A 25,656-nucleotide genomic window follows, 5' to 3' on the forward strand; every position below is an offset into this window, starting at 1 on the left:
AGTCACCAGTTAACCTAACCTGCATGTCTTTGGACTGTGGGGGAAACCGGAGCAACCAGAGGAAACCCACGCGGACACGGGGAGAACACGCAAACTCCGCACAGAAAGGCCCTCACCGGCCACGGGGTTCGAACCCGGACCTTCTTGCTGTGAGGCGACAGCGCTAACCACTCCACTGCAAAATATCGGGAAAATATTGACCTGTACCTCAATAAATGCAGAACTATAAAATGTACACTTATTCAGTGTAATTATTGGACGGAAATATGAAGTGGACGATAACAGGGGAATCGACGAACTGTTCAAATGTCAGATCAAACGTCATTTATTAAATCAATGGATTTCTTTTTTTGCTCCCATAATTCCCATGTGGTCGTTCTGCTGGTGGTGAACACTTGATTAATCAGACTTATTATTAGTAGGTGACACGAAATCTGCCTGCTTCGTTTGCGCAAACCTCACCCACTGTCGCTTTAGATTAGTTTCATTTCATGGAAATTCCTGAACTGAACATCCTGTTGTATATGGATTTGAACAGCCAAACACAGCGTAGTACTTTCCCATCGTTATTTTTATAAGATTCCAACAACAGCATCTAATTTCAGTGAGTAAACAAGCACGGAGTCACAGGAAACGAAATGACCCAGATAACCGGGGTTCCACGCGTGACGTCATGTAAGATTAGCCCTGGGGCAAGGCTGCCTTTTTCCGTGATCCAGAAACCGCGATTTATTGATTTAGTTTTGTGCTTGATAATAAAATAACAAATGATTTAATATTATTTTCCCCCCTGCTTTATTAATTCATTTTGGTCATGACTATTTATTTATATATATAATATATTTCATTTTAAAGCATTACATTCAGGCATTACATACACTTTTTAAAGATAAACACATTATTGGTTATGTTTCCTGACCCAGTTTTAGATTTAACTTTTTTTTTTTTTATTTGTACTTTCATTGTATAAGAAGATAGTATTTCATGTTCTTAAAGGAAAATTCCAGGATTTTTTTTTTTTTTTTAGCCTGGCTCCCATTTTTCTCTCTTTGGGTTGTTTTTCCATAATTTTTTTTTCCCTATTCTTCATTTGCAACTATGTGAGAGAGAGAGAGAGAGAGAGAGAGAGACACACATACATACAGTGGTGTTTGAAAGTTTGTGAGCCCTTTAGAATTTTCCATATTTCTGCATAAATATGACCTAAAACATCATCAGATTTTCACATAAGTCCTAAAAGTAGATAAAGAGAACCCAGTGAAACAAATGAGATAAAAATATTATACTTGGTCATTTATTTATTGAGGAAAATGATCCAATATTACATATCTGTGAGTGGCAAAAGTATGTGAACCTCTAGGATTAGCAGTTAATTTGAAGGTGAAATTAGAGTCAGGTGTTTTCAATCAATGGGATGACAATCAGGTGTGCGTGGGCACCCTGTTTTATTTAAAGAACAGGGATCTATCAAAGTCTGATCTTCACAACACATGTTTGTGGAAGTGTATCATGGCACGAACAAAGGAGATTTCTGAGGACCTCAGAAAAAGCGTTGTTGATGCTCATCAGGCTGGAAAAGGTTACAAAACCATCTCTAAAGAGTTTGGACTCCACCAATCCACAGTCAGACAGATTGTGTACAAATGGAGGAAATTCAAGACCATTGTTACCCGCCCCAGGAGTGGTCGACCAACAAAGATCACTCGAAGAGCAAGGCGTGTAATAGTCGGTGAGGTCACAAAAGACCCCAGGATAACTTCTAAGCAACTGAAGGCCTCTCTCACATTGGCTAATGTTCATGAGTCCACCATCAGGAGAACACTGAACAACAATGGTGTGCATGGCAGGGTTGCAAGGAGAAAACCACTGCTCTCCAAAAAAACATTGTTGCTTGTCTGCAGTTTGCTAAAGATCATGTGGACAAGCCAGAAGGCTATTGAAAAAAGTTTTGTGGACAGGTGAGACTAAAATTAGAATTTTTGGTTGAAAGGAGAAGCGTTATGTTTGGAGAAAGGAAAGCACTGCATTCCAGCATAAGAACCTTATCCCATCTGTGAAACATGGTGGTGGTAGTATCATGGTTTGGGCCTGTTTTGCTGCATCTGGGCCAGGACGGCTTGTCATCATTGATGGAACAATGAATTCTGAATTATACCAACGAATTCTGAAGGAAAATGTCAGGACATCTGTCCATGAACTGAATCTCAAGAGAAGGTGGGTCATGCAGCAAGACAACGACCCTAAGCACACAAGTTGTTCCACCAAAGAATGGTTAAAGAAGAATAAAGTTAATGTTTTGGAATGGCCAAGTCAAAGTCCTGACCTTAATCCAATCGAAATGCTGTGGAAGGACCTGAAGCGAGCAGTTCGTGTGAGGAAACCCACCAACATCCCAGAGTTGAAGCTGTTCTGTACGGAGGAATGGGCTAAAATTCCTCCAAGCCGGTGTGCAGGACTGATCAACAGTTACCAGAAACGTTTAGTTGCAGTTATTGCTGCACAAGGGGGTCACACCAGATACTGAAAGCAAAGATTCACATACTTTTGCCACTCACAGATATGTAATATTGGATCATTTTCCTCAATAAATAAATGACCAAGTATAATAATTTTGTCTCATTTGTTTAACTGGGTTCTCTTTATCTACTTTTAGGACTTGTGTGAAAATCTGATGATGTTTTAGGTCATATTTATTTATGCAGACGTGGAAAATTCTAAAGGGTTCACAAACTTTTAAGCACCACTGTGTGTGTTTTTTTTTTTTTTTTTTTTTTATATGCGCATGCACGCTAACCTGCATGTCTTTGGACTGTGGGGGAAACCGGAGCACCCGGAGAACATGCAAACTCCACACATAAAGGCCCTCGTCGGCCGCTGGGCTTGAACCCAGGACCTTCTTGCTGTGAGGCGACAGTGCTAACCACTACGCCACTGTGCCACCACTATATAACATATTTAGTTATAAAAGAGCCCTCACCGGGCGAGGAGGCTGCAGTATTTGAGGTAGTGGATTGACATGACTCCTGTTCGATTAACTCTGTGATCGTTTGGGAAGATTCTTTAATAATTTTGCGTTTTTTTTTTTTTCTGCGCTCAGTAAGCCAAGCATATCGAGCTACCGCTTTAGTACAAGCTTTGATTTTGTTGCAGCCCATATTTTGTGTCGGAGCACAGTCTTGATCCATAAAATTGTAGAGATCAGCTGGGTTCCTGAATGAATAAGGAAAAATCAAAATCAAAGCATCATTAAAAATGATATCCAGCTCTTTTTAAAATGAAATAATCGCAGAAGCCTTTGATTGTCGGATCACTGCGAGTTTCTGCACGACCAGGCTATTAAACGATCTAATATTTCTTCTATATTGTGACCTTTCATTAATAACTAGTTCATAGTTGATGATAAAATGTTCACTGCAGACTCGTGTGGCTTTTGCTTTCTCATCGTTTAGATCAGCCAGGTTTATGTTGGACAGCCGTTGACGTCTACGCTCCGTGGACAACTGTTTTTTGTCTCCTTGATCATTTATAATTGCTGGAATTCTAAAGAACTTAAAGTCCCCTTGTTTCGAATAGAGTTGTGCTCGCGTCCAGTTACAGCACAAAGAGTTGGCATAGCAAAGAAACTAAAGGAATTCTGGAGCGTAACAACTTCTCGAGTATAATGTGCGCTGTGTGAGTTTGTGTATATCCTCCAACATGGCCGACTTCTGGTTCAAAGCCTCGTGCATACTTTGCTATGACGTCCCGTCCAAACGAAGAATTAAATGTGTAAACAAAGAGGAAAAAAATGGGGCCCAGGTTTTAAAAAAACCTGATATTGTCTTTATTAGATTTATTGATTAAAAACAAGTAAAGTAGTTGTGTTAAATGAGCAGTTTGTAATGTTTAAAGGAACAGTCCACCGTACTTTCATAATGAAATATGCTCTTATGTGAATTGAGACGAGCTGCTCCGTACCTGTCCGACCTTTGCGCGACCTCCCAGTCAGTCAGACACGCTGTCACTCCTGTTAGCAATGTAGCTAGGCTCAGTATGGCCAATGGTATTTTTTGGGGCTGTAGTTAGATGTGACCAAACTCTTCCACGTTTTTTCTGTTTACATAGGTTTATATGACCAGTGATATGAAACAAGTTCAGTTACACAAATTGAAACGTAGCGATTTTCTATGCTATGGAAAGTCCGCACTATAATGACAGGCGTACTAACACCTTCTGCGCGCTTCGGCGGCGCATTGATATCTGAGCTCCGTATCAATGCGCTGCCGAAGCGCGCAGAAGGTGTTAGTACACCTGTCATTATAGTGCGGACTTTCCATAGCATAGAAAATCGCTACATTTCAATTTGTGTAACTGAACTTGTTTCATATCACTGGTCATATAAACCTATGTAAACAGGAAAAACGTGGAAGAGTTTGGTCGCATCTAACTACAGCCCCAAAAAATACCATTGGCCATACTGAGCCTAGCTACATTGCTAACAGGAGTGACAGCGCGTCTGACTGACTGGGAGGTCGCGCAAAGCTCGGAGAGGTACGGAGCAGCTCGTCTCAATTCAGATAAGAGCATATTTCATTATGGAAGTATGGTGGACTGTTCCTTTAATGCCGGCTGCTGTCTGAGGTGAACTGATTTAGCAATTAAAACGTATGCTAGGTTAAAAATTACCAGTTTAGCAGGAAAAATGTACACAGGTTTGAAATGTAGAAACAAAATTTCCATTTGTGTGTCCAAGTTGTCTTTAAAATTGTATTTATTTTGAAATGTTTTTTTTTTTTTACACTAATTCTAAGTTTAGAAACGGATTTAAGCATTCTAAATTGCAACAGACTTCTTGTCAAATGGTTGTTGTGTTGATGTTCTGTTAAAATCCATTTCTTCAGCATCACTTGTCTCTAAACATGTCAGTTGCTGTCTGTCAACAGCCTACAAAAAGGGCCAGAAGGGGAAAAAAGAGGCATCGGAACAGAAACGTAAGGATAAAGAGAAGAAGAACGGCACGGAGGAAACCGACAAGAGCAGAGAGGAAGAAGAGGATGAAGAAGAACACATGGAGGATGAGCAGGACGGAGAGAATGATGGAGAGGAGGAGGATGTGGAGAACTGAGTGGGGATGGCAGAAGTTCAGCACAGTTTTCGACCTGCCCTGGTTCATAAACGTACTCTAGTTGTGTGTCGACTTTGCAGAGGAAAAGAAAGAGAAACAAACGGCCAGAAATTGATCTCTATGAAAAAAAAAAACCATTAGGGACAGAGGATTAAGAGAAGGTGACCTTGTTCCCATCTCGATCCTGTTTATAGGATGTGTCCATGTTCCAAGTTCTCGTTGTCCCAGTCTTCTCAGCAGCAGTATACTTGGTCTCTTCACCTGCACAGCTAAGCCTAGAAATTAAAGTTGACCATATCCGCGTTCCTGGAGCTTAAACAGAGCGAGTGCGGGTCTGCATGTACATTCTGAAATTTTTGGGTCTTTTGGTGCTTCATCTTGGAATAAATTGTCCAGGAAATTCTGGCAGCACATTCAAAAAAAAAATTCCGGGAATGTGGAAAATGCATTGTTGAAACGGAGACAAAGATGTTTTTGATAGTTTCTTCACGTTTGGGCCAGGGCTTTGCTGGCATCAGGCTGCGAGGTGTTTTAATACTGTTGAATAAATTTGTACTTTTGTAGAACTCGGTCAGGCTGTCTTTTTCATATTAAAAGATTTTTGTGGAAATGTTTACATGTTGCACTGTGTGGTGAATTGTATTCAAAGTAATGAAACACGGATCATTTTGATCATCCATTAACGTAGGAATTAAATATTGGCTGCAGTTGTTTAGAGTTGTGTTTAAGCTCGGTTAAACTAGATCTTAGTCAATAATATGGTCCTTTCGGATGGCTAATAAAGTTACATTTCATTCATCTAACTTCTTTCTTGAACCCAGGATAGTTTTAAAGAAAACGTGTTGCCAGGCAAAACAAACCTCACCCAGCAGCACTTATTTTATATGTTGATAATGGTCATATTTCTTAATCATCAGCTGTCCGGTTATAGTCCTATGAAAATCCATGACCTTGAGTTTGCCACTTCAAGGTCGTTGGTCATATCAGCAACTGAAAGCTCATATGGGACTTATGTTGATAACGGTAAACATCTGGCTATCATGAACCATTTTAAAGTTATAGCCCTTTGAAAACCCATGACCTTCAGTTTGACCTTTCAAGGTCAAAGATCATGGTGCCAAATGAAATCCCATATGGCACTAAGTTGATAATGGTAAATATCTGTCTACCATCAACCATTTAAGTTAGCCCTCTGGAAATCCGTGACCTTGAGTTTGAGCTTTCAAGGTCAAAGATCATGGTACCAAACGAAAGGCCGTAGGGGAGTTCCTATACACTCATAATGGTAAATATCTGTCTATTGGCAACTGGTTTTGAGTTGTAATGGAAAATGATTTTGATAGAAAGGTTGACCTTTCCCCACCTACCCTGAACGTTTGGAGTCAATCGGTGCAACTGTCTAGACACTAGATTGTTAACAAACTGCACTGATGGCAAGACCTTGCTCCGCTTACTCCATCGCGGGTGAGGTAATCACCACCTTCAGCTGATTGGATGAGACAGTAATATGGCTGTGAGCAATCATATGGCCATGTTTATTGAAGTAAAAAGGCAAGATGCAAAGGTTTTGCATCTTTCTTTAAGCAACATGCATGTACAAATATATACACTGTACTAGCACATCTCACTTAGAATATCAAGGGAAAAGGTTTATTTCCCCCCCAAGTTCAGTTACATTCACGTTTATTAGATGTAATAGCTTACAGCCCAGAAAAATCAGAAATCCAGCATCTCAAATTATTAAAATATTTCCTTAGATCAATCAAAAAAGGTTTAATACTTTTCAGAGTTGAACATTTCTGGATGTTCATTTATACACTCAATAGTTGACTGGGGCTCCTTCACCATGAATGACTGCATCAGCCTGTGGCACTGCTGGGGTGTTATTGAAGCCCAGGTTGCTTTAATAGCAGCTTTCAGCTCATCTGTTTCTCATCTCCCTCTTCATAATACCTGATGCACTCTGGGGTTCAGCTCAAGTAAGTTGGCTGACTAATCAAGCACAATATCATGATGATGAACAAACCATTTTGTACACAGTCAGGTTAACATGGGGCAGCCCTGGCCTGAGGTGCCTTTCAGCAAGGACACCTGACCCACAACTGCTCCCTGGGTGTGCGTGTTCACTCCTTCAGAGGGATTAAATGCAGAGGTTAAATTTCACTGTGGGCTTAAGTGTGACAAAGGCTGCTTGGCTTGGCATCGTTTTGGCACTGTAGGCAGATGCTAAATCCTGCTGGAAAAGGAAATCGACATCCCCATAAATCCTGTCAGCAGATAGAAGCATGAAGTGCTTTAAAATCTCCGGGTAGACGGGTGCGTTGACTTTGGACCTGCTAAAATGCAGTGGACCAACACCATCAGATCACATCACACCCCAAATAAATAACTGTGGAAACTTCACGCTGGACTTCAAACACCTTGGATTCTGTGCCTCTCCACTCTTCCTCCAGACTTTACAACCTTGATTTCCAAATGAAATGCAAAATTTACTTTCATCTGAAAAGAGGACTTTGGACCAGTGAACAGACCATTTTTTTCTCTCCTCAGCCCAGGTAAGACGCTTCTGACATTGTCTCTGGTTCAGGAGGGGCTTGATATTAGGAATGTGACTGCTGTAGCCCCTTTCCTGAAGACGCATGTTGTGGCTCTTGATGCACTGACACCAGCTTCAATCCACTCCGTGTGAAGCTTTCCCAAGTTCTTGAACTTGACAATCCTCTCAAGGCTGCAGTCATCCCTATTGCTTGTGCACCTTTTCCAGCCAGCTTTTTCAGCAATGACCTCCTGTGGCTTACCCTCCCCTTGTGAAGGGTGTCGATGATTGTCTTCTGGACAACTGTCAAATCACAGCAGTCTTCCTCATGACCATGGATGCATGTACTGAACTAGACTGACAGATGCACAGTATTAGGTCATAATTATCAAAATTAAAAAAAAAAAAATGCTTGAAACATTGGAGTTTACCTGTAATGAGTAAATAATTCACTTTATTAAATAGCCGATGGACAATATTGAGCTTTTTCATGATATTCTAGTTGTTCTGACAAGTTTCCTTGCACCCAACAGAAGAGGACCCTACAAAGTCTTACAACCAACAATTCATGTTAGCTGGTGTGACAATTCACTACTGAGTAACCAGCAGCTTCTTCGTGTACATATACAGTATTAGCCTAGTTGGGTTTTCTCTGCAAATGAAAATCGTTACCTAACTGTCCACTAGAAGTGGATCAGAAACTGAAAGCATGACAAAACCAAAGTTTCAATTTCATCTTTTGGGACCATCTTTCATCCGATAATGTAAAAACCACACAAACACCACAATTTATTTATGTAGCAAGTTTTATTTTCCATTCCTTTGTCAGCCGTTTAATCCTAAAAAAGAAAAAAAAAAGTAAATTTACTACTTGGTGCGCAAAGGAAAATATAAATCAGAGAACATGCGTCCTGTACTTACAGATGGGCACTCCTGTTTGCCGCTGTTGATGTCATCAATGACATCATGGGGTAGGCGGCCATCGACGGTGCAGCCAACAGACTGAGCCGTGCCCAGAATCTCCTTAATGGTTCCTGAGGAGACGGCACAAACTGTTAGTTTAATCTCACCTGTCAGTTCTGAAAGCGTTCCAACAGTCAGTATGAGAAGCGATTTGAAAAGCTGTTCCAGGACTTTTGGCACAGAGTTACTCATCAGACTGAGCAGCCCTGCTTCCTAGAGCTGGCTTTCTCTCAACCTCCACTGGATTACACCGAGTCACTCGCACAGACTGGTCTAGTGGCAGGAGGCTGCGTTACACAGATCAAAATGTATACACACCTGAGAGCTCCCTGGCAATAGAGCGTGGCCTCATGATTCGGGCGATGTTGACGACCTCATCGAAGGGAATGCTGCCGGTGTGCTTAACTGTAAGGAAAGGGCCACAGTTAGAGCTAGTCCATACTTGCATTTGTTTACCATCAACATCCAATTACTTGAGACCAGACTGTATACTGATCAACTGTTAAACCTGCAGGCGATTTGTTCCAGGCCTTTTGGCACAGAGTTACCCATCAGACTGAGCAGCCCTGCTTCCTAGAGCTGGCTTTCTCTCAGCCTCCACTGGATTACACCGAGTCACTCACACAGACTGGTCTAGTGGCGGGAGGCTGATGTGCACAAACTAGGACCGAGGGTTGTGCAATGCTGATTTTTCACTCCTGCTCACAGCTTATGATTAACTTGTTTAATTAGTTAATGTATTTTACCATTTAAAGGTAGACTGCCTTTCAGATTTTTCAAGTTTAGGTCATAAAAAGAATTTCCCCCTAACACCCAGGTATTTTTGTTGAGTGGACTGAAAGCTACTGAATTCAAAATCACAGAATCCAATTTTATTAGGGTTTTTAAAAATAGAACAATTAATGAATTTTGGGCCACGTGGCCCTAAACGCTCCGCTAATTTTTCCTGCTTCACCATGACCCAATTCAAGATACTACATCATGCATCACGTGGTGGGCTTTCCCCGTTCATGCAAGGCATTGTGGGATACAAATTTGAAACAGGAGAGAAAAATGGAGGACGCGAGTGTGCGAATGAAACGTGAAAGACTGACTACAGTAACAAAGCGAGAAGAAAAGACGTTATATGTTGCAGAGGAAAGGAAACGCAGGACCAAACTAATAAATATCAGCAGTCAGCGAGCACTTCGGTGTGATCAGCTGTTTAGCGACAATGATGGAACCGTCAGTGCACGGACTTCCTGTGTCTGCTTGACTGTGCGAAGCGAGCGATTTCATGCACATTATTTGCTCGGGAATCCCCTCAAATTAAATTACTTCCCAGCCACAGACTGGCCTGATGTTTTGAGATACTACAGAAATAAACATATACATCACAATGACTACATTTCAAAAGGAACTCAATTTCACAGATTTTATGAAATCAAAAGGCCATTTAGCTTTAAAGGAGAGCAACATTTCCGTGGTAAACTTGTTCAGATTCAACATTACTGAACTTCACAGCAGCAGAAGTTTGTGTAGGGACGACTGCATTGCACAAGCCTAGTTAGGACACGAATGAAGTGAAGCACTAGTAAAACAGGGCTACTTACTATTCTTGACCTTCTTCCTGTCACGAGGAGGCTCCTTCAGGGCCTTGATGATGAGGGCAGAGGCAGAAGGCACCACCTCGATCTGCAGGAACAAAAAAAAAAAAAAAAACCTCTATAAACACTGCAACAATGAACAGATTCCACTATTGGAGCATTACAGCACACTCAGACCGATGTGTAAGTATGGTGCTTTTCATATGTAATCACACACAGTATTGTGTCATTCATTAAACAATGTATCAAAAATCAAGTTCATGTTCAAAGTAAATAAGTAAAGAAATTGAGACTGATTTAACCGACAGGTTGTTATTGCCAAATATTTTGCAAAGTCATTCTGAATTTTTTTTTTTTTTAAATATTAAGGGTTTAGAAATATTGATGGAAACGTTGTATGAAAAGGTACGAGATGTACTGTCCACTGAAAAGCATTAGTGAAAATCTGATGAGTGGTGTGAGACCGCCAATGAGATTATTGGCATAGTCAAAAAAGGTGTTCTGTGTTGTATCAGAACTGTGTAAAAAAAAAAAAGACCCTGTGATTGATGGACTGGATCACTCTGCCAACTGACAGCTTTTATGAACCGATTCAATAAAAGTATTTTTCTTTGATTCCATTTGGCCAAATTTTCCACAACCCAAGCTGAAGCTGTTTCTCTAATCATTTCCAGTAGGAGTATACGATTCAGCTATGATTACTCAGCAACAGACAACGGATCGTGAACCTCAATTTTACACCCAGAGTCACTTCTGGAAAGATAATTTGAAAGCTATAGAAATGAAAGTGGAGCAAAGAAAAAAAATCCTCAACTTTTGAAAGTCAAACTAAGATGGGGCAGTCGGGGGGCAACATCCCCCCAAAAATCTTTTTAATAACATAACATGCAAAACCCTGCATTCTAGCGCATTTTAGTACTTATTTTCACTAACACAAATAACTTTTAAGCCTTTTTCTTTCATGTACATTAATGATTAGCATGTCAAAAATATCAAATTTAATTCCCCTAGTTAATGAGTAATTTTCAGGAGTGCATTGTTCTAAATTCAGAATTTTCACTATTGGATGTCAAAACTTATATAAAGTGATGCTGTCACATCTTATGTGCAATACTGCATACATGTTTAGAAAATAATAATTCAACTGATATTAAATAGTTACACAAAAGAAAGACCGCGTTTTCTAAAGCACGATATCGCGATAAAATCGCATTCACATGACATGAGGTATGTATATAAGCATACAGTGGTGCTTGAAAGTTTGTGAACCCTTTAGAATTTTCTATATTTCTGCATAAATATGACCTAAAACATCATCAGATTTTCACACAATTCCTAAAAGTAGATAAAGAGAACCCAGTTAAGCAAATGAGACAAAAATATTATACTTGGTCATTTATTTATTGAGGAAAATGATCCAATATTACATATCTGTGAGTGGCAAAAGTATGTGAACCTTTGCTTTCAGTATCTGGTGTGACCCGCTTGTGCAGCAATAACTGCAACTAAACGTTTGCGGTAACTGTTGATCAGTCCTGCACACCGGCTTGGAAGGAATTTTAGCCCATTCCTCCGTACAGAACAGCTTCAACTCTGGGATGTTGGTGGGGTTCCTCACATGAACTGCTCGCTTCAGGTCCTTCCACAACATTTTGATTGGATTAAGGTCAGGACTTTGACTTGGCCATTCCAAAACATTAACTTTATGCTTCTTTAACCATTCTTTGGTAGAACGACTTGTGTGCTTAGGGTCGTTGTCTTGCTGCATGACCCACCTTCTCTTGAGATTCAATTCATGGACAGATGTCCTGACATTTCCTTTAGAATTCGCTGGTATAATTCAGAATTCATTGTTCCATTAATGATGGCAAGCCGTCCTGGCCCAGATGCAGCAAAACAGGCCCAAACCATGATACTACCACCACCATGTTTCACAGACAGGATAAGGGTCTTATGCTGGAATGCAGTGTTTTCCTTTCTCCAAACATAACACTTCTCATTTAAACCAAAAAGTTCTATTTTGGTCTCATCTGTCCACAAAACATTTTTCCAATAGCCTTCTGGCTTGTCCACGTGATCTTTAGCAAACTGCAGATGAGCAGCAATGTTCTTTTTGAAGAGCAGTGGCTTTCTCCTTGAAACTCTGCCATGCACACTATTGTTCAGTGTTCTCCTGATGGTGGACTCATGAACATTAGCCAATGTGAGAGAGGCCTTCAGTTGCTTAGAAGTTACCCTGGGGTCCTTTGTGACCTCGCCGACTATTACACGCCTTGCTCTTGGAGTGATCTTTGTTGGTCGACCACTCCTAGGGAGGGTAACAATGGTCTTGAATTTCCTCCATTTGTACACAATCTGTCTGACTGTGGATTGGTGGAGTCCACACTCTTTAGAGATGGTTTTGTAACCTTTTCCAGCCTGATGAGCATCAACAATGCTTTTTCTGAGGTCCTCAGAAATCTCCTTTGTTCGTGCCATGACACACTTCCACAAACGTGTTGTGAAGATCAGACTTTGATAGATCCCTGTTCTTTAAATAAAACAGGGTGCCCACTCACACCTGATTGTCATCCCATTGATTGAAAACACCTGACTCTAATTTCACCTTCAAATTAACTGCTAATCCTAGAGGTTCACATACTTTTGCCACGCACATATGTAATATTGGATCATTTTCCCCAATAAATAAATGACCAAATATAGTATTTTTGTCTCATTTGTTTAACTGGGTTCTCTTTATCTACTTTTAGGACTTGTGTGAAAATCTGATGTTGTTTTAGGTCATATTTATCCAAAAATATAGAAAATTCTAAAGAGTTACCAAACTTTCAAGCACCACTGTAGGTCTCCTACACACCAGCAAGCACTGCGAGACTACAAAAACGGCGGTGCCCTGTCGCCGAACGTAAACAAGCCACGCGATCGCAAAACCGAATTTCTACTGTATGAAACGGAACGCGAAAAATCCGAAAAATACATTTCTCCATTCGAAAAACCGGAAATTTCCAAGAGTTTTGTCAAATTTCCGGGTAAATCTGGAAGACTTTATAACGCTGGTACATCAGGTAATTTTAGATTTCTTTAAAGTGTATGTAATGCCTTATTGTAATGCATTAAAATGAATATATATCGTTAGTAACGACCAAAATGAATTAATAAAGCAGGGGGGAAATAATATAAATTTATTTTATCATCAAGCACAAAACTATCAATAAATTGCGGCTTCTGGATCCTGGAAAAAGGCAGCCTTGCCCCAGGGCTAATCTCGCGTGACGTCACGCGTGGACCCCCGGTTATCTGGGTCATTTCGGTTCATCTGACTCCGTGCTTGTTTACTCGCCGAAATTAGATATTGTTGGAATCTTATAAAAATAATGATGGGAAAGTATTGCGTTGTGTTTGGCTGTTCAAATCCATATACAACAGGACATTCAGTGCAGGAATTTGCAAGAAATGACACTAATCTAAAGCAAGTGGGTGAGGTTTGTCCAAACGAAGTGGGCAGATTTCGTGTCGCCTACTAATAATAAGTCTGATTCATCAAGTGTTCACCACCACCAGAACGACCACATGGGAATTACTGGAGCAAAAAAAGAAACCCACTGATTTAATAAACGGCATACGATCTGACATTTGGACAGTTCGATTCCCGTTATCACAGGGTGCAGGATTATGAGCAGCATTTACACGCTTATATCTGATGCACACAATCTAATTATTAACTGAAATGTGTTAAATGCGCTCAGCTTGCAATATTGCAAGACTATTTGTTTTTACTTTTGTTCAGGAAAACATGATGAAAGGTAATCACCGCGTTCTGAGTATCTCTCCATTTCGCACGCACTACAGAGGAAGACTGTCGTGAACTGAATGAACTGGCAATTTCTTGTCTTGGGGACTTGAAAAAATAACCATTTACTCCGGAATATCCTTGATAATCACCTGCCCCTTCATCCGACATACAAGAATACCAATCGCTCTCAGAATTCTCTCCAAAACTTGACTCCATATCGTGACTGTTCTAACCACTGCTGCGCACGGGAACGAAACGGACACCTGAACTGTTACACGTGTGACATCACGCACCGTGAAAATCGGCTGATTTTCCATTAATTTGTGCCTTTTGGATCAGCTATGGTTCGAAAACACATGGTCAATCAACATAATGATTGTTGCTTTGTCCAAGTGGGGTTTAGGGGCATTACATTCACTTTAAAGTTATTCAATAACACGCACATTCATCCTAAAGCTGAAGGATTTCAACTTTTATTGACCAGAACCACAAAAGCTGGACTGTGTTCGCTCAGACAACATGCGATCGTATGAAAAATCGTTTTCTTCCAAATTAAGTGTTTGAAGACACGACGAAGACTTACCGCTGCCTGTCTGTTCTGGATGGTCAGTTTGACGGTGATCCTCAGCCCCTTCCAGTCACCGGTAGCCTTGGCAATGTCATCACCCACTTTCTTGGGAGACTGGAGGAATCGGCACCAGAAGTATTATTACTAGCAAAACATTTTTAATCCTCATCTATGCTCTCATTGCAATACTAGAGTTACATGCAGGTTTCATTTGTTCCAGGCCTTTCGGCACAGAGTTACCCATCAGACTGAGCAGCCCTGCTTCCTAGAGCTGGGTTTCTCTCAGCCTCCACTGGATTACACCAAGTCACTTGGAAAGACTAGCATAGTGGCGGGAGGCTTATCAACAGGACACAAACGGAACCCATTTTCTAGCCCTGGAATAGAAAAAGTATACGATCAGGTCACTTACCAGACCCAGAGGTCCGATTTTGGGGGCCAGAGAAGAAGTGGCACCGACCTCTCCACCTGTGCACCTCATGTACACTGAAGAAATTTAAAAAAAAACACACACAGGAATAGAAGCAATGATTAGTGCAGTCTGGCAGAGGATGAACCACAAAACAGAACCCTTTATTCGGTGTTCCAGGCCTTTCGGCACAGAGTTACCCATCAGACTGAGCAGCCCTGTTTCCTAGAGCTGGCTTTCTCTCAGCCTCCACTGGATTACACCGAGTCACTCACACAGACTGGTCTAGTGGCGGGAGGCTGATCAATTAAACATCTGTACAGAATCTCGTACTCTTCATGCCTTATGCTAAATAAATGATGAAAACTTGCCTGCAGGTTCACACTGCAATTATTCTCTCACTGAACACACTAAAAGAACGTGAACAGCAGCTCACGTTCAACACGTTATTCCGATATCTTGCAGCACGATGTACCGTTACAGCTTCATTATTTCCAGTCAAACTTGTATCAAACCTTCAAGGCAGGGTTGCATTACAAAAGCGCACACCTTTTTAAGTCCTTGAGGTTGAAAGTTCATCAAGGTTGATCTAATTGATTAAGGTCCCTAATAAGTTTACCTGCACAAAATTTACCAACGTTAATCCAAAACACCATTACTCGTCTCAAGTCACCTCAAACCCCCCATGCACAAGTTTCAAGCAAAAATTCATGATTCACTCAAGCTGTGCTACGTAAATAACGTCTTCAGGACGCGTTTGACACACTGTGGTCACACTTCGCTCTCAATGCTGGCTATCAGCCCACCTGCACAAAACTGTTTTTTTTTTTTCCCTCCAGAAAGTTCAGGACGCTGTAGACTGCACTCCAGTTGGCTCGGTACGCATCTGTGCCAGACACCAGGCCAAAGAAGCCTCTTTTAAAAGCTGCAGCACAACCTTTTAGCTCAGGGTGTCATTCACTGGATCACAGAATCCCACCGCTAAACTGTACGAGCTGTCTGAAACTGCTTAAAGGAGAACTGAAGGCAATTTTTTTTTTTATCATGAAAATTCTCTCATTTTATTAAATATCGGAATGCATTTTTGATCGCTATTTTGTCACTGCTATAGCAAGTTATGAGTGTTTGAAATATGCTCTGTAATACATCAGTCCGTATGTCAAAGCAATGGCCGTAAACGAGATTTGCTGAGACCTGTGCGAGACATCGTAGGACGGAAGTAAAGCCTACAGCGGAACTCAAAGTGACGAACATCTGCCAACTTTGTCAAAAGATGCGTGCGCCCTCTTTCGAATGCTGACGTAATCCAGCCGGAAGTTTTCCCTGTGTCCGAAATCGCTCCCTACTCACTATAAAAGGTGAATATATATAGTGGAGACGCCATTTTGTAGTGCTGCCTGAAACCTTAGTGAGGATTACATGGGAAATGTGCTCAGTATAATATGCATTCATCACAAAAATACATGCACGTATTTATCATTCTGAAAACCCACCAGCTGCCTGATCTGGCATGTTTTGTGCGACGGTAAATACCAGCGCAACGGACTAGTCCTTATCCAGCCGTCTTTCCAACTCTTCTCTACTCCACGTTGGTTCGAAGTCATATGGAATAATCTCCATCACTGATGAATCTCAAAATTAATCTAAATTGGAACGATCAGGCCGCTGCGTAAAAAGTTTTCACGTTTGAAGTCTCTCGCAAGTCTTGTGAAGATCGCACAGATAAGCGACGCCTGCCATGGACTAAACAAGCTACATTCAACATGGCTAAAAAACAAAAAGGCTGATGAGTGTAATGCCAATACGAGTCACGATATAAGGTTAATAAAACCGAAAATGTAATTGAATAACACGTTAAGAAATAAAGCAAGTTTAAAAATGACTTCAGTTCCCCTTTAAGTGAGACACCGTTATAGATCAGGTAAAGCTCTGAGACTTGGGTGTCTGGTGTTTTACCCCCAGTTTGAATGTGAATCAAGTTGATCAAACGTGCATCAATGATTAATCATTCTAGATTTAGACAGCTTTTTTGTTTTTTTTTAAAGGGAAAGTTTGAATTTGAAGCTTTTGACTTTCATGTGACTTACGTAAAATGTCCTAGAATAAACAAGATTTCCTTTTTTTTTTTTTTAAATTGTCCCCCCGTATTCACTCAAAGAAACACAGCTAGGGCTTCCTATAGTCAGATGTTCACAGTCGCAGCAATATGGCCACCAATTGTATATAACTTGAAATGTTTAATTGTAAAAGGTCTCATAAATGACTTATTAGTGTCTTAGAAGGTAAAATTACAATCAACCTTGATTCAATTCAATGATGGGCCTAAACTATTTGAATGCAAGATGTTACTTGTTAGCGCTCACAGTAAAACGGCTGCAGACTCCATCATCTCTAACCCTCAACTCTAAAAACCGATAAATTACTGTTTCTGATGTCGTGGAGGGCAAAATTATGATCAAATACCTCTGTGTGTTAAACCTAGTTCTTTGCTACGTACTAAATTTACCTGAATAAACAGGTACTTCCTGCTATGTGCCTTAAACACACCGGAAAGAGTAAAAATCTTAGCTGCTGTACACTGGACCGGTGACCGTGCTCTAATTTGCACCCTAATTAAAACCGTGCTAATTAACTCAAGACACAAGTGAGAACTGGATCCTGAGCCGGGACTAAACCCTTCACTCCAACTGGTGATTTTGTGCCTCCAATGAAATCAAACGTGTATCAGAACATATGCTGAACCTTTCACTTGATACAAATTCAGCAGGACTGCACAACTTCGCAATATTATTCAGACTTGTGTAGAAAATCAAATACAGAATGACATATCGACAAGGAGATCCTCAGTCTTAACGCAAACATAAGAATGTATTAGGTGGGGTGGCTGAAGAACACTTACATTAAACATCTTGGCTCTTTTTTTCTTATGCTTATTTTACAGCTGTACATTTAAGTGTTAAATATGTAAATAACTCACAAAGCTAACATCTTTCGACAAGAACCAACATGTAGAATCTGAGCTAAACACATAATGGTTGCTGCATCAGTATTACATGCTTACACGAGAATCAGACAAAAAGGGAAAAAAAAAAAAAAAGACACCAAACCAGCAGCACAACCCAGAGTGTAGGCTGGTCACCTTTCTGACCTGCTGCAGATACGATATGCCTACGTCCTAGCACAAGATTTACACCATCCCCATCAGATTTTCCACGATCCAACGAAAGCTCACTCGCCATGGATTATGCGGACTCTGGTGCATTTGTGCATCTTTAGCAGCATACGTGTACTTTATCCCTGACACCACTACCCGTTCCTTTCAGGCTGGGTTTGCTGAGTAACTATGGTGATGGCTCCATCTTCTTGATTCAATTACTATGGGTTAAAGGTACCATAAATGAAAGTCTACACAAGATGTATGCATTTAAGTAAATCAGCCTGTTCTTTCCACCCAATTTCTATCTATGGTTGTTACAGTCGTCTTTGAAAGTACCAGTACATTCCCAAGCCACAGACACCCATTTCAAAAACAAAGAGTTTCTACAGCACGTCTCCTTTATACATTTTTAAAACCTCCTAAACCTCATTGTGATTAGGTCTGTGGGCAAAACAATCCATCAACAGCAATGCCAACATTGCCAAACAAGAAAGAGTAGCGAGCTGAAGCTGAGTGAAGCAAGGCTTCCTATTCGGCTGGGGGGTCTTGAGGCCGCAAAAACTAAAATCACCTCTCAGCCAATCACAGCGCAGCTAACAAAGATACGGGACGTGTGGAACAGTGTGAAGACGTGTTGATTTCTTTTGATACATGGGCAAAACCGGTTGAAAAACTTATTTTGAGCTCTACACGCAACACTAACTGTGCTTAAAATCCATAGCTACAACACCCAAATTGTGTATGCTGGCATCTCTTCAAGTTCATGGAAAACTAGATCACCGTGAACATGAGTGTGTGATGCATCACAATCAATATACAGTTAGGTCCATAAATATTTGGACAGAGGCAACATTTTTTCTAATTTTGGTTCTGTACATTACCACAATGAATTGTGAACAAAACAATTTAGATGCAGTTGAAGTTCAGACTTTCAGCTTTAATTCAGTGGGTTGAACAAAATGATTGCATAAAAATGTGAGGAACTAAAGCAGGGGTGTCCAAACTGATCATAAAGGGCCGTGTGGCTGCAGGTTTTCATTCCAGCCATGCAGCAGCACACCTGATTTGGCTTATTCAATCAACTGACACACCCACCCTTTAATCAAGGGTGGGTGTGGCTGCGAGTATTTGACTGTGTGAAGACAGTTCAGTTGATTGAATGAGCCAAGTCAGGTGTGCTGCTGCATGGCTGGAATGAAAACCTGCAGCCACAAGGCCCTTTATGGATCAGTTTGGACACCCCTGACCTAAAGCATTTTTTAAACACAATCTCTTCATTTCAGGGGCTCAAAAGTAATTTGACAAATTAAATAATTGTAAATAAAATGTTAATTTCTAATACTTGGTTGAAAACCCTTTGTTGGCAATGACTGCCTGAAGTCTTGAACTCATGGACATCACCAGACGCTGTGTTTCCTCCTTTTTAATGCTCTGCCAGGCCTTTACTGCAGCGGTTTTCAGTTGCTGTTTGTTTGTGGGCCTTTCTGTCTGAAGTTTAGTCTTTAACAAGTGAAATGCATGCTCAATTGGGTTGAGATCAGGTGACTGACTTGGTCATTCAAGAATATTCCACTTCTTTGCTTTAATAAACTCCTGGGTTGCTTTGGCTTTATGTTTTGGGTCATTGTCCATCTGTATTATGAAACGCCGACCAATCAGTTTGGCTGGATTTGAGCACACAGTATGTCTCTGAATACCTCAGAATTCATCCGGCTGCTTCTGTCCTGTGTCACATCATCAATAAACACTAGTGACCCAGTGCCACTGGCAGCCATGCATGCCCAAGCCATCACACTGCCTCCGCCATGTTTTACAGATGATGTGGTATGCTTTGGATCATGAGCTGTACCACGCCTTCACCATACTTTTTTCTTTCCATCATTCTGGTAGAGGTTGATCTTGGTTTCATCTGTCCAAAGAATGTTCTTCCAGAACTATGCTGCCTTTTTCATGTGTTTTTTAGCAAAGTCCAATCTAGCTTTTTTATTCTTGAGGCTTATGAGTGGCTTGCACCATGCAGTGAACCCTCTGTATTTACTTTCATGCAGTCTTCTCTTTATGGTAGATTTGGATATTGATACACCTACCTCCTGGAGAGTGTTGTTCACTTGGTTGGCTGTTGTGAAGAGGTTTCTGTTCACCATGGAAATTATTCTGCGATCATCCACCACTGTTGTCTTCTGTGGGCGTCCAGGTCTTTTTGCATTGATGAGTTCACCAGTGCTTGCTTTCTTTCTCAGGATGTACCAAACCGTAGATTTTGCCACTCCTAATATTGTAGCAATTTCTCGGATGGGTTTTTTCTGTTTTCGCAGCTTAAGGATGGCTTGTTTCACCTGCATGGAGAGCTCCTTTGACTGCATGTTTTCTTCACAGCAAAATCTTCCAAATGCAAGCACCACACCTCAAATCAACTCCAGGCCTTTTATCTGCTTAATTGAGAATGACATAACGAAGGAATTGCCCACACCTGCCCATGAAATAGCCTGAGTCAATTGTCCAATTACTTTTGGCCCCTTTAAAAACAGGGTGGCACATGTTAAGGAGCTGAAACTCCTAAACCCTTCATCCAATTTTAATGTGGATATCCTCAAATGAAAGCTGAAAGTCTGGACTTTATGCCCATGTCCATTATATAACTATGATTTGAATATGTTTCAGTAAACAGGTTAAAAAAAAAAAAAATTTGTGTCAGTGTCCAAATATATATGGACCTAACTGTACTTCTAGTGAAAACGCTTTACAGATTCTATCCTATTCAATAGGAATTTTGTACACTACACAAAAACCACCATTAAATGCAGCTCAAAGTCACTGCAGTTTTGCTGGAAGCATCTTAGCAAGTCCATGCATCATGCTACTCCGTATCAGGTGTTTAGGCCCAGCGCTCGAAACTAACGGTGTCCCGATGTCCCGGGGACCATAAAAAATGTCATCGGGACACAAAATTATCATATCTGGGACAATCCCGGGACAATGGAAAAAAACAGATCTAGAAAAAAAGTTCTACATTAATATTATTTACAAAGCCGTAACACAGACGTAGACATTCACCTAATTTGTCAATTTTAATTTTAAAACGTTAACAGCGAAAAATACATAGTAGCTACACTTTCGATGCACCTGCATCCGTAGGCTACAGAGCAGCGCATTCTGTTCGAGAATCTTCGGCCGGTGTCCGCATTATATGGACTTGGAATGGAATTGCTACCGCACACGCTGCGCCGACTCTTGCCAGAACAAAAATGCTTAAGTGGTTGAAGCAGACCGACCGCGGGGAAGAAACTGAAAGCCCAGACATAACGTCTCCGGGACCTTCAGGATCCAAAGTGTCATCGCCTGGTCTGCAGGCAACGCTAGCAACTGAATGAACTTAATGAGCACTGTTAGACACGTTATAAAATACAACAGGAATGATGTGGATGATATTGACGGAAGATACCGTTCAACAGAATAAGTGAGTTTTCTTGGTGTCTTTCTAGTGCAGAAAGTTTAGTCAGTCAGCAGCACAACTAGGCTCGGACCTGGCACTATGCTGATGTTGCTAACATTTGCACCCGGCAGCGAAAGTTCATAAAATGGACAACGGAAAGTTCATAAAATGGATAACGGAAAGTTCATAAAATGGATAACGGAAAGTTCATAAAATGGATAACGGAAAGTTCATAAAAATGGATAACGGAAAGTTCATAAAAATGGATAACGGAAAGTTCATAAAATGGATAACGGAAAGTTCATAAAAATGGGTAACAGTAATGGTGAAAATTATAAGTTGGCCTTATAAGTGCCAACAGATATTCAAGGTATAAGTAGATGAAATGAACATAAAAGGGGTCTTATTTTCAACTAAAGTGTACTGCAGATGTAGTGAGTTGAAACATTTTCTGAATGAGCTAGTTGGCCCCTTTAAATAAACGGGTATCTATTCATACAGTGAGATCGCCAAAGTTTAATAAACTGAAAATGCAATAACTGTAATTTTGAAGTAGATGATGTATAGGACATGTGTCGCTTGTGTCTTGTGGCTTATTGTAAAAATGATATAAAGGGTTCAAAATCGCATAGTTACAAATATAATAGTAACTTCATATGATAATATTAACCACTGGTTATTTCAGAGAGGAAAAAAATGGGGACACTATTGCTTCCATTCGGGACAATACAACACAGAATTCGGGACCACTGGGGGACACAAAGAAAAAAAGTTAATTTCGAGCCCTGTTTAGGCCCCATGTTTAAATGTGAATAAAGTTGATCAAAACACATATATGGATCATTCCAGATTTAAAAACAGAACAGCTTTTTTTAAAAGGAACATTTGAACTTTAGATTTTTCACTTCACTTCTGTAAACTAAAGTAGCTGAAACTCCGAGTACCTAACCAAATCAAATCAAGGGTTTGCGTGTTTAAAATGCATGCAGATCAGAAGAGTTTCAAAGGGCTTTCTAAAATACAAAGTTTCTAAACATGCGATCATCTTCCCAAGAAAGATTCTGGTTCGCTGATAATTCAGCATGTCAAGTTCTCATCTTTAGTATCGTTTGATGTGAATAATTAATTGCCGGTAAAATTGGAGTGATTGAGTCCCTCCTGTCTTTAGTATGGGGAATCACATCACATATCAGATGTTAAACACAAGCAATAATCCTTCATCCGAAGTACGATGAAGATCTGAACTGAAGCACGTCATAAAGATGTTGCTGCTGACCAAATCATTAACTTTGACATGCATGTAGACAGAATCGAAACCACTCAAAACAAGTTTCACTTCTACTTGTTTTTTGGCTTTTGTTGATTTGAGAAGGCAAAGCAATGCTAAAACTTTGAACCAACGATGGGGCAAATACACTGGGGGCTAAACATGACGTCATCCAAGTCTTTGAGAACCATGATATTATACACCATACTGCCCCCAAGAAGTCACATTAAATTATGATTCAGATTGGAAACGGTGGAAAGATGAATCAGCTCATCTCCAAACTCCCAGCACTCCAAGCCCTGAGTTGTTACACTGTTGGCTTTTCCACGAATACAGGTCATTTCATTCAAACTATCAATTATTTTATATTTACACGTTTGTTCAGAAAAAAAAGGATGAATTGTTAATGGAATTTAATCAAGCACCACAGTATAACCGCTGACATAACCATGTAGGCCCATGCCACTTGCTGACCCTAGGATGAGTTAAGGACAACTGAAGGCAAACTTTTTTTAATCAAAATTCTATTTCTCGGCAGCACGGTGGCGTAGTGGTTAGCGCTGTCGCCTCACAGCAAGAAAGTCCGGGTTCGAGCCCCGTGGCCGGCGAGGGCCTTTCTGTGTGGAGTTTGCATGCTCTCCCCGTGGGTTTCCTCCGGGTGCTCCGGTTTCCCCCACAGTCCAAAGACATGCAGGTTAGGTTAACTGGTGACTCTAAATTGACCGTAGGTGTGAATGCGAGTGTGAATGGTTGTCCGTGTGTCAGCCCTGTGATGACCTGGCGACTTGTCCAGGGTGTACCCCGCCTTTCGCCCGTAGTCAGCTGGGATAGGCTCCAGCTTGCCTGTGACCCTGTAGAACAGGATAAAGCAGCTAGAGATAACGAGATGAGATTCTATTTCTCATTTTATTAAATATAGGAACGCATTTTTGATATCTATTTTGTCACTGCTATAGCAAATTATGAGTGAAATATGCTATATAAAATATATCGGACCACGTGTCAAAGCAATGGCCGTAAACGAGATTCACTAAGACATCGTAGGACGGAATTAAGACACAGTGGAACTCAAACCGTGTCTAAAATCGCTCACGACTCCCTACATAGGGAATTCCCATCAATCAAATTTGACTTTTCAGCACAACTGCTGAACGCTTGACGAACTGCATGACGCTTTGGTTAGTGACCATTGTTGTACACTACTTTTCATGATGCATTGTGATACTTCGAGTGCACTATACAGGGTGTAAATAATCCTCACTAAGGCATCAGACAGCACTACAGAATGTTGACCTCACTATATAGTGAGTAGGGAGCGATTTCGGACACAGGGAAAGCGACCATCATCTGCCAATCGCACCCTCTTTCGAATGCTGATGTAATCAAGCTGGAAGTTGCGTTTGTTTTGATAGCAATCAGGAAAACTTGAAAAAGTAGGCAGTAATCGTCATTTAAACTCGTTTTTGTGCAACATTTCGTTTGGAAAAAAGTTTTCAAAATGGCGGCGCTTACACGTCACGTTTCGAAGTCTCGCGTGGATAAGCGACGCCTGCCGTGGACCAAACAAACTACATTCAACATGGCTAAAAACCGAATAGGCCGATAAATATAATATTTATTAGCCAATACGAGTCACGATGTTATTAAAACCGAAAACGTACTCGAATAACAAACCCGAGACAGAGCTCTTTCGAAGGAGGTGCCTGTTTAATTTGACTTCGCCGTGAGCTCTGACTCCACTTCGAATTCTAGTTTAAAATTCTTCTCGTGAGAACTCTTTATCGAACAAACGAATACCTGAAATATAAGATAATTGATAGAAATACCTCAGCTATTGGACGAAATGGTCATTGGACTTCGCGTCCTGATCCCTTTTCCACAGCGCCGAGCACATGCTCTACACCCAACATCATTACAAACCTAATCTTTAACTAGAAACGAGGTAATGAAAAGAGAACAAAAGAAATGTCACTGCTGGACATTTATATGGTGTTGGGTAGCTAGGTACTCAAGCAAAAAATATACAGTCCAAAGGTAAAATTAGTTAGCTTAGCTACATGCTAGTTAGCTAGCTTGCTAACGCGTCAGCTCAAAACTTCGAATTTAAAAAAAATATATTATATATAAATAAAATCACTATATCCTCCTATACAAACTACTAGCACGGACAGTACAGTCGTATTAATGTACAGGATAATAAACCCAAACAGAACCCGGGGCCTTGTCACAGTCGAGGCCTGTGGGGAAGAAACCGCACAAACACTCCATCTCAACATTCTCTTTTGTGTGGGTTTTTGTTTTTAAACATACCGATTTTAATCTCGTTGGGGTCGAATTTAGGAGGCATGCTGTCGCTGAGCTCAGTTCGGCTTGAATTGGTGAGGGTGTCGGATGAACCCGGATTCGGGACGACCGATTACCGTTGCACCTTCACCACCTGGAATGAAAAAGGACTGAGCAGCCCGTGGAGCGGGTTCATATAGGGCGACGAACTATCGCGAGATCACCGCGAGACTGAACTTGAACGAGTTTTCATATCCAGAACAAAGTGGGAAAGAGCAGAAATACCAACAGAAGTAAGGAAGGGGAGGATGCTTTTTTTGAGAATGAGATTTGGACACACAAGATTAAATAGTTCTTTGGTGATGATAAAAAAGCATGCAGATAGAAAATGTGAATTCTGTGACAGCCCAGAGTCTATAGATCATGTTATTTTGCAATGTCCTAAATACCAGGAAGAAAGACAAAGATTAATTTTACAGTTGCAAGGGAAACAATTAGTGTTAAACTTGGAGGACATTCTGCAAAGAAGTACAGGTGAAATCTGCTTCAAATATGTA

General features: G+C 40.7%; 2 protein-coding genes and 4 non-coding genes across 6 annotated transcripts in view; 1 reads left to right on the forward strand and 5 right to left on the reverse strand.

Annotated features, from left to right (window-relative positions):
* Positions 1–5,718, forward strand: part of pole3 (polymerase (DNA directed), epsilon 3 (p17 subunit)) — a 40,158-nt gene extending 34,440 nt beyond the window's left edge. The window contains exon 4 of the mRNA XM_060913303.1: positions 4,923–5,718. Within this exon, the coding sequence (XP_060769286.1) occupies positions 4,923–5,104 (182 nt within the window). The 3' untranslated portion in view covers positions 5,105–5,718. The remainder of the gene's footprint in view (positions 1–4,922) is intronic.
* Positions 5,719–8,428: 2,710 nt separating this feature from the next.
* rpl12 (ribosomal protein L12) lies at positions 8,429–25,275 on the reverse strand. The gene is made up of 7 exons (XM_060913235.1): positions 25,127–25,275; positions 14,963–15,036; positions 14,566–14,664; positions 10,196–10,277; positions 8,922–9,008; positions 8,562–8,674; positions 8,429–8,479 (listed from the first exon to the last, which is right to left on the reverse strand). Exons 1-7 carry the CDS (start codon positions 25,161–25,163, stop codon positions 8,474–8,476), a joined length of 498 nt encoding a protein of 165 aa, XP_060769218.1. The 5' UTR covers positions 25,164–25,275; the 3' UTR covers positions 8,429–8,473.
* On the reverse strand, positions 8,761–8,887 carry LOC132876197 (small nucleolar RNA SNORA65). The gene has a single exon (XR_009651933.1). It is a non-coding gene; the product is annotated as a small nucleolar RNA SNORA65 (small nucleolar RNA).
* LOC132876196 (small nucleolar RNA SNORA65) lies at positions 9,121–9,247 on the reverse strand. The gene has a single exon (XR_009651932.1). It is a non-coding gene; the product is annotated as a small nucleolar RNA SNORA65 (small nucleolar RNA).
* LOC132876194 (small nucleolar RNA SNORA65) lies at positions 14,760–14,886 on the reverse strand. The gene has a single exon (XR_009651930.1). It is a non-coding gene; the product is annotated as a small nucleolar RNA SNORA65 (small nucleolar RNA).
* LOC132876195 (small nucleolar RNA SNORA65) lies at positions 15,129–15,255 on the reverse strand. The gene has a single exon (XR_009651931.1). It is a non-coding gene; the product is annotated as a small nucleolar RNA SNORA65 (small nucleolar RNA).
* Positions 25,276–25,656: the final 381 nt, after the last annotated feature.

This window comes from Neoarius graeffei, chromosome 28 (genome assembly GCF_027579695.1).
Source record: "Neoarius graeffei isolate fNeoGra1 chromosome 28, fNeoGra1.pri, whole genome shotgun sequence".
NCBI classification, from domain to species: domain Eukaryota; kingdom Metazoa; phylum Chordata; class Actinopteri; order Siluriformes; family Ariidae; genus Neoarius; species Neoarius graeffei.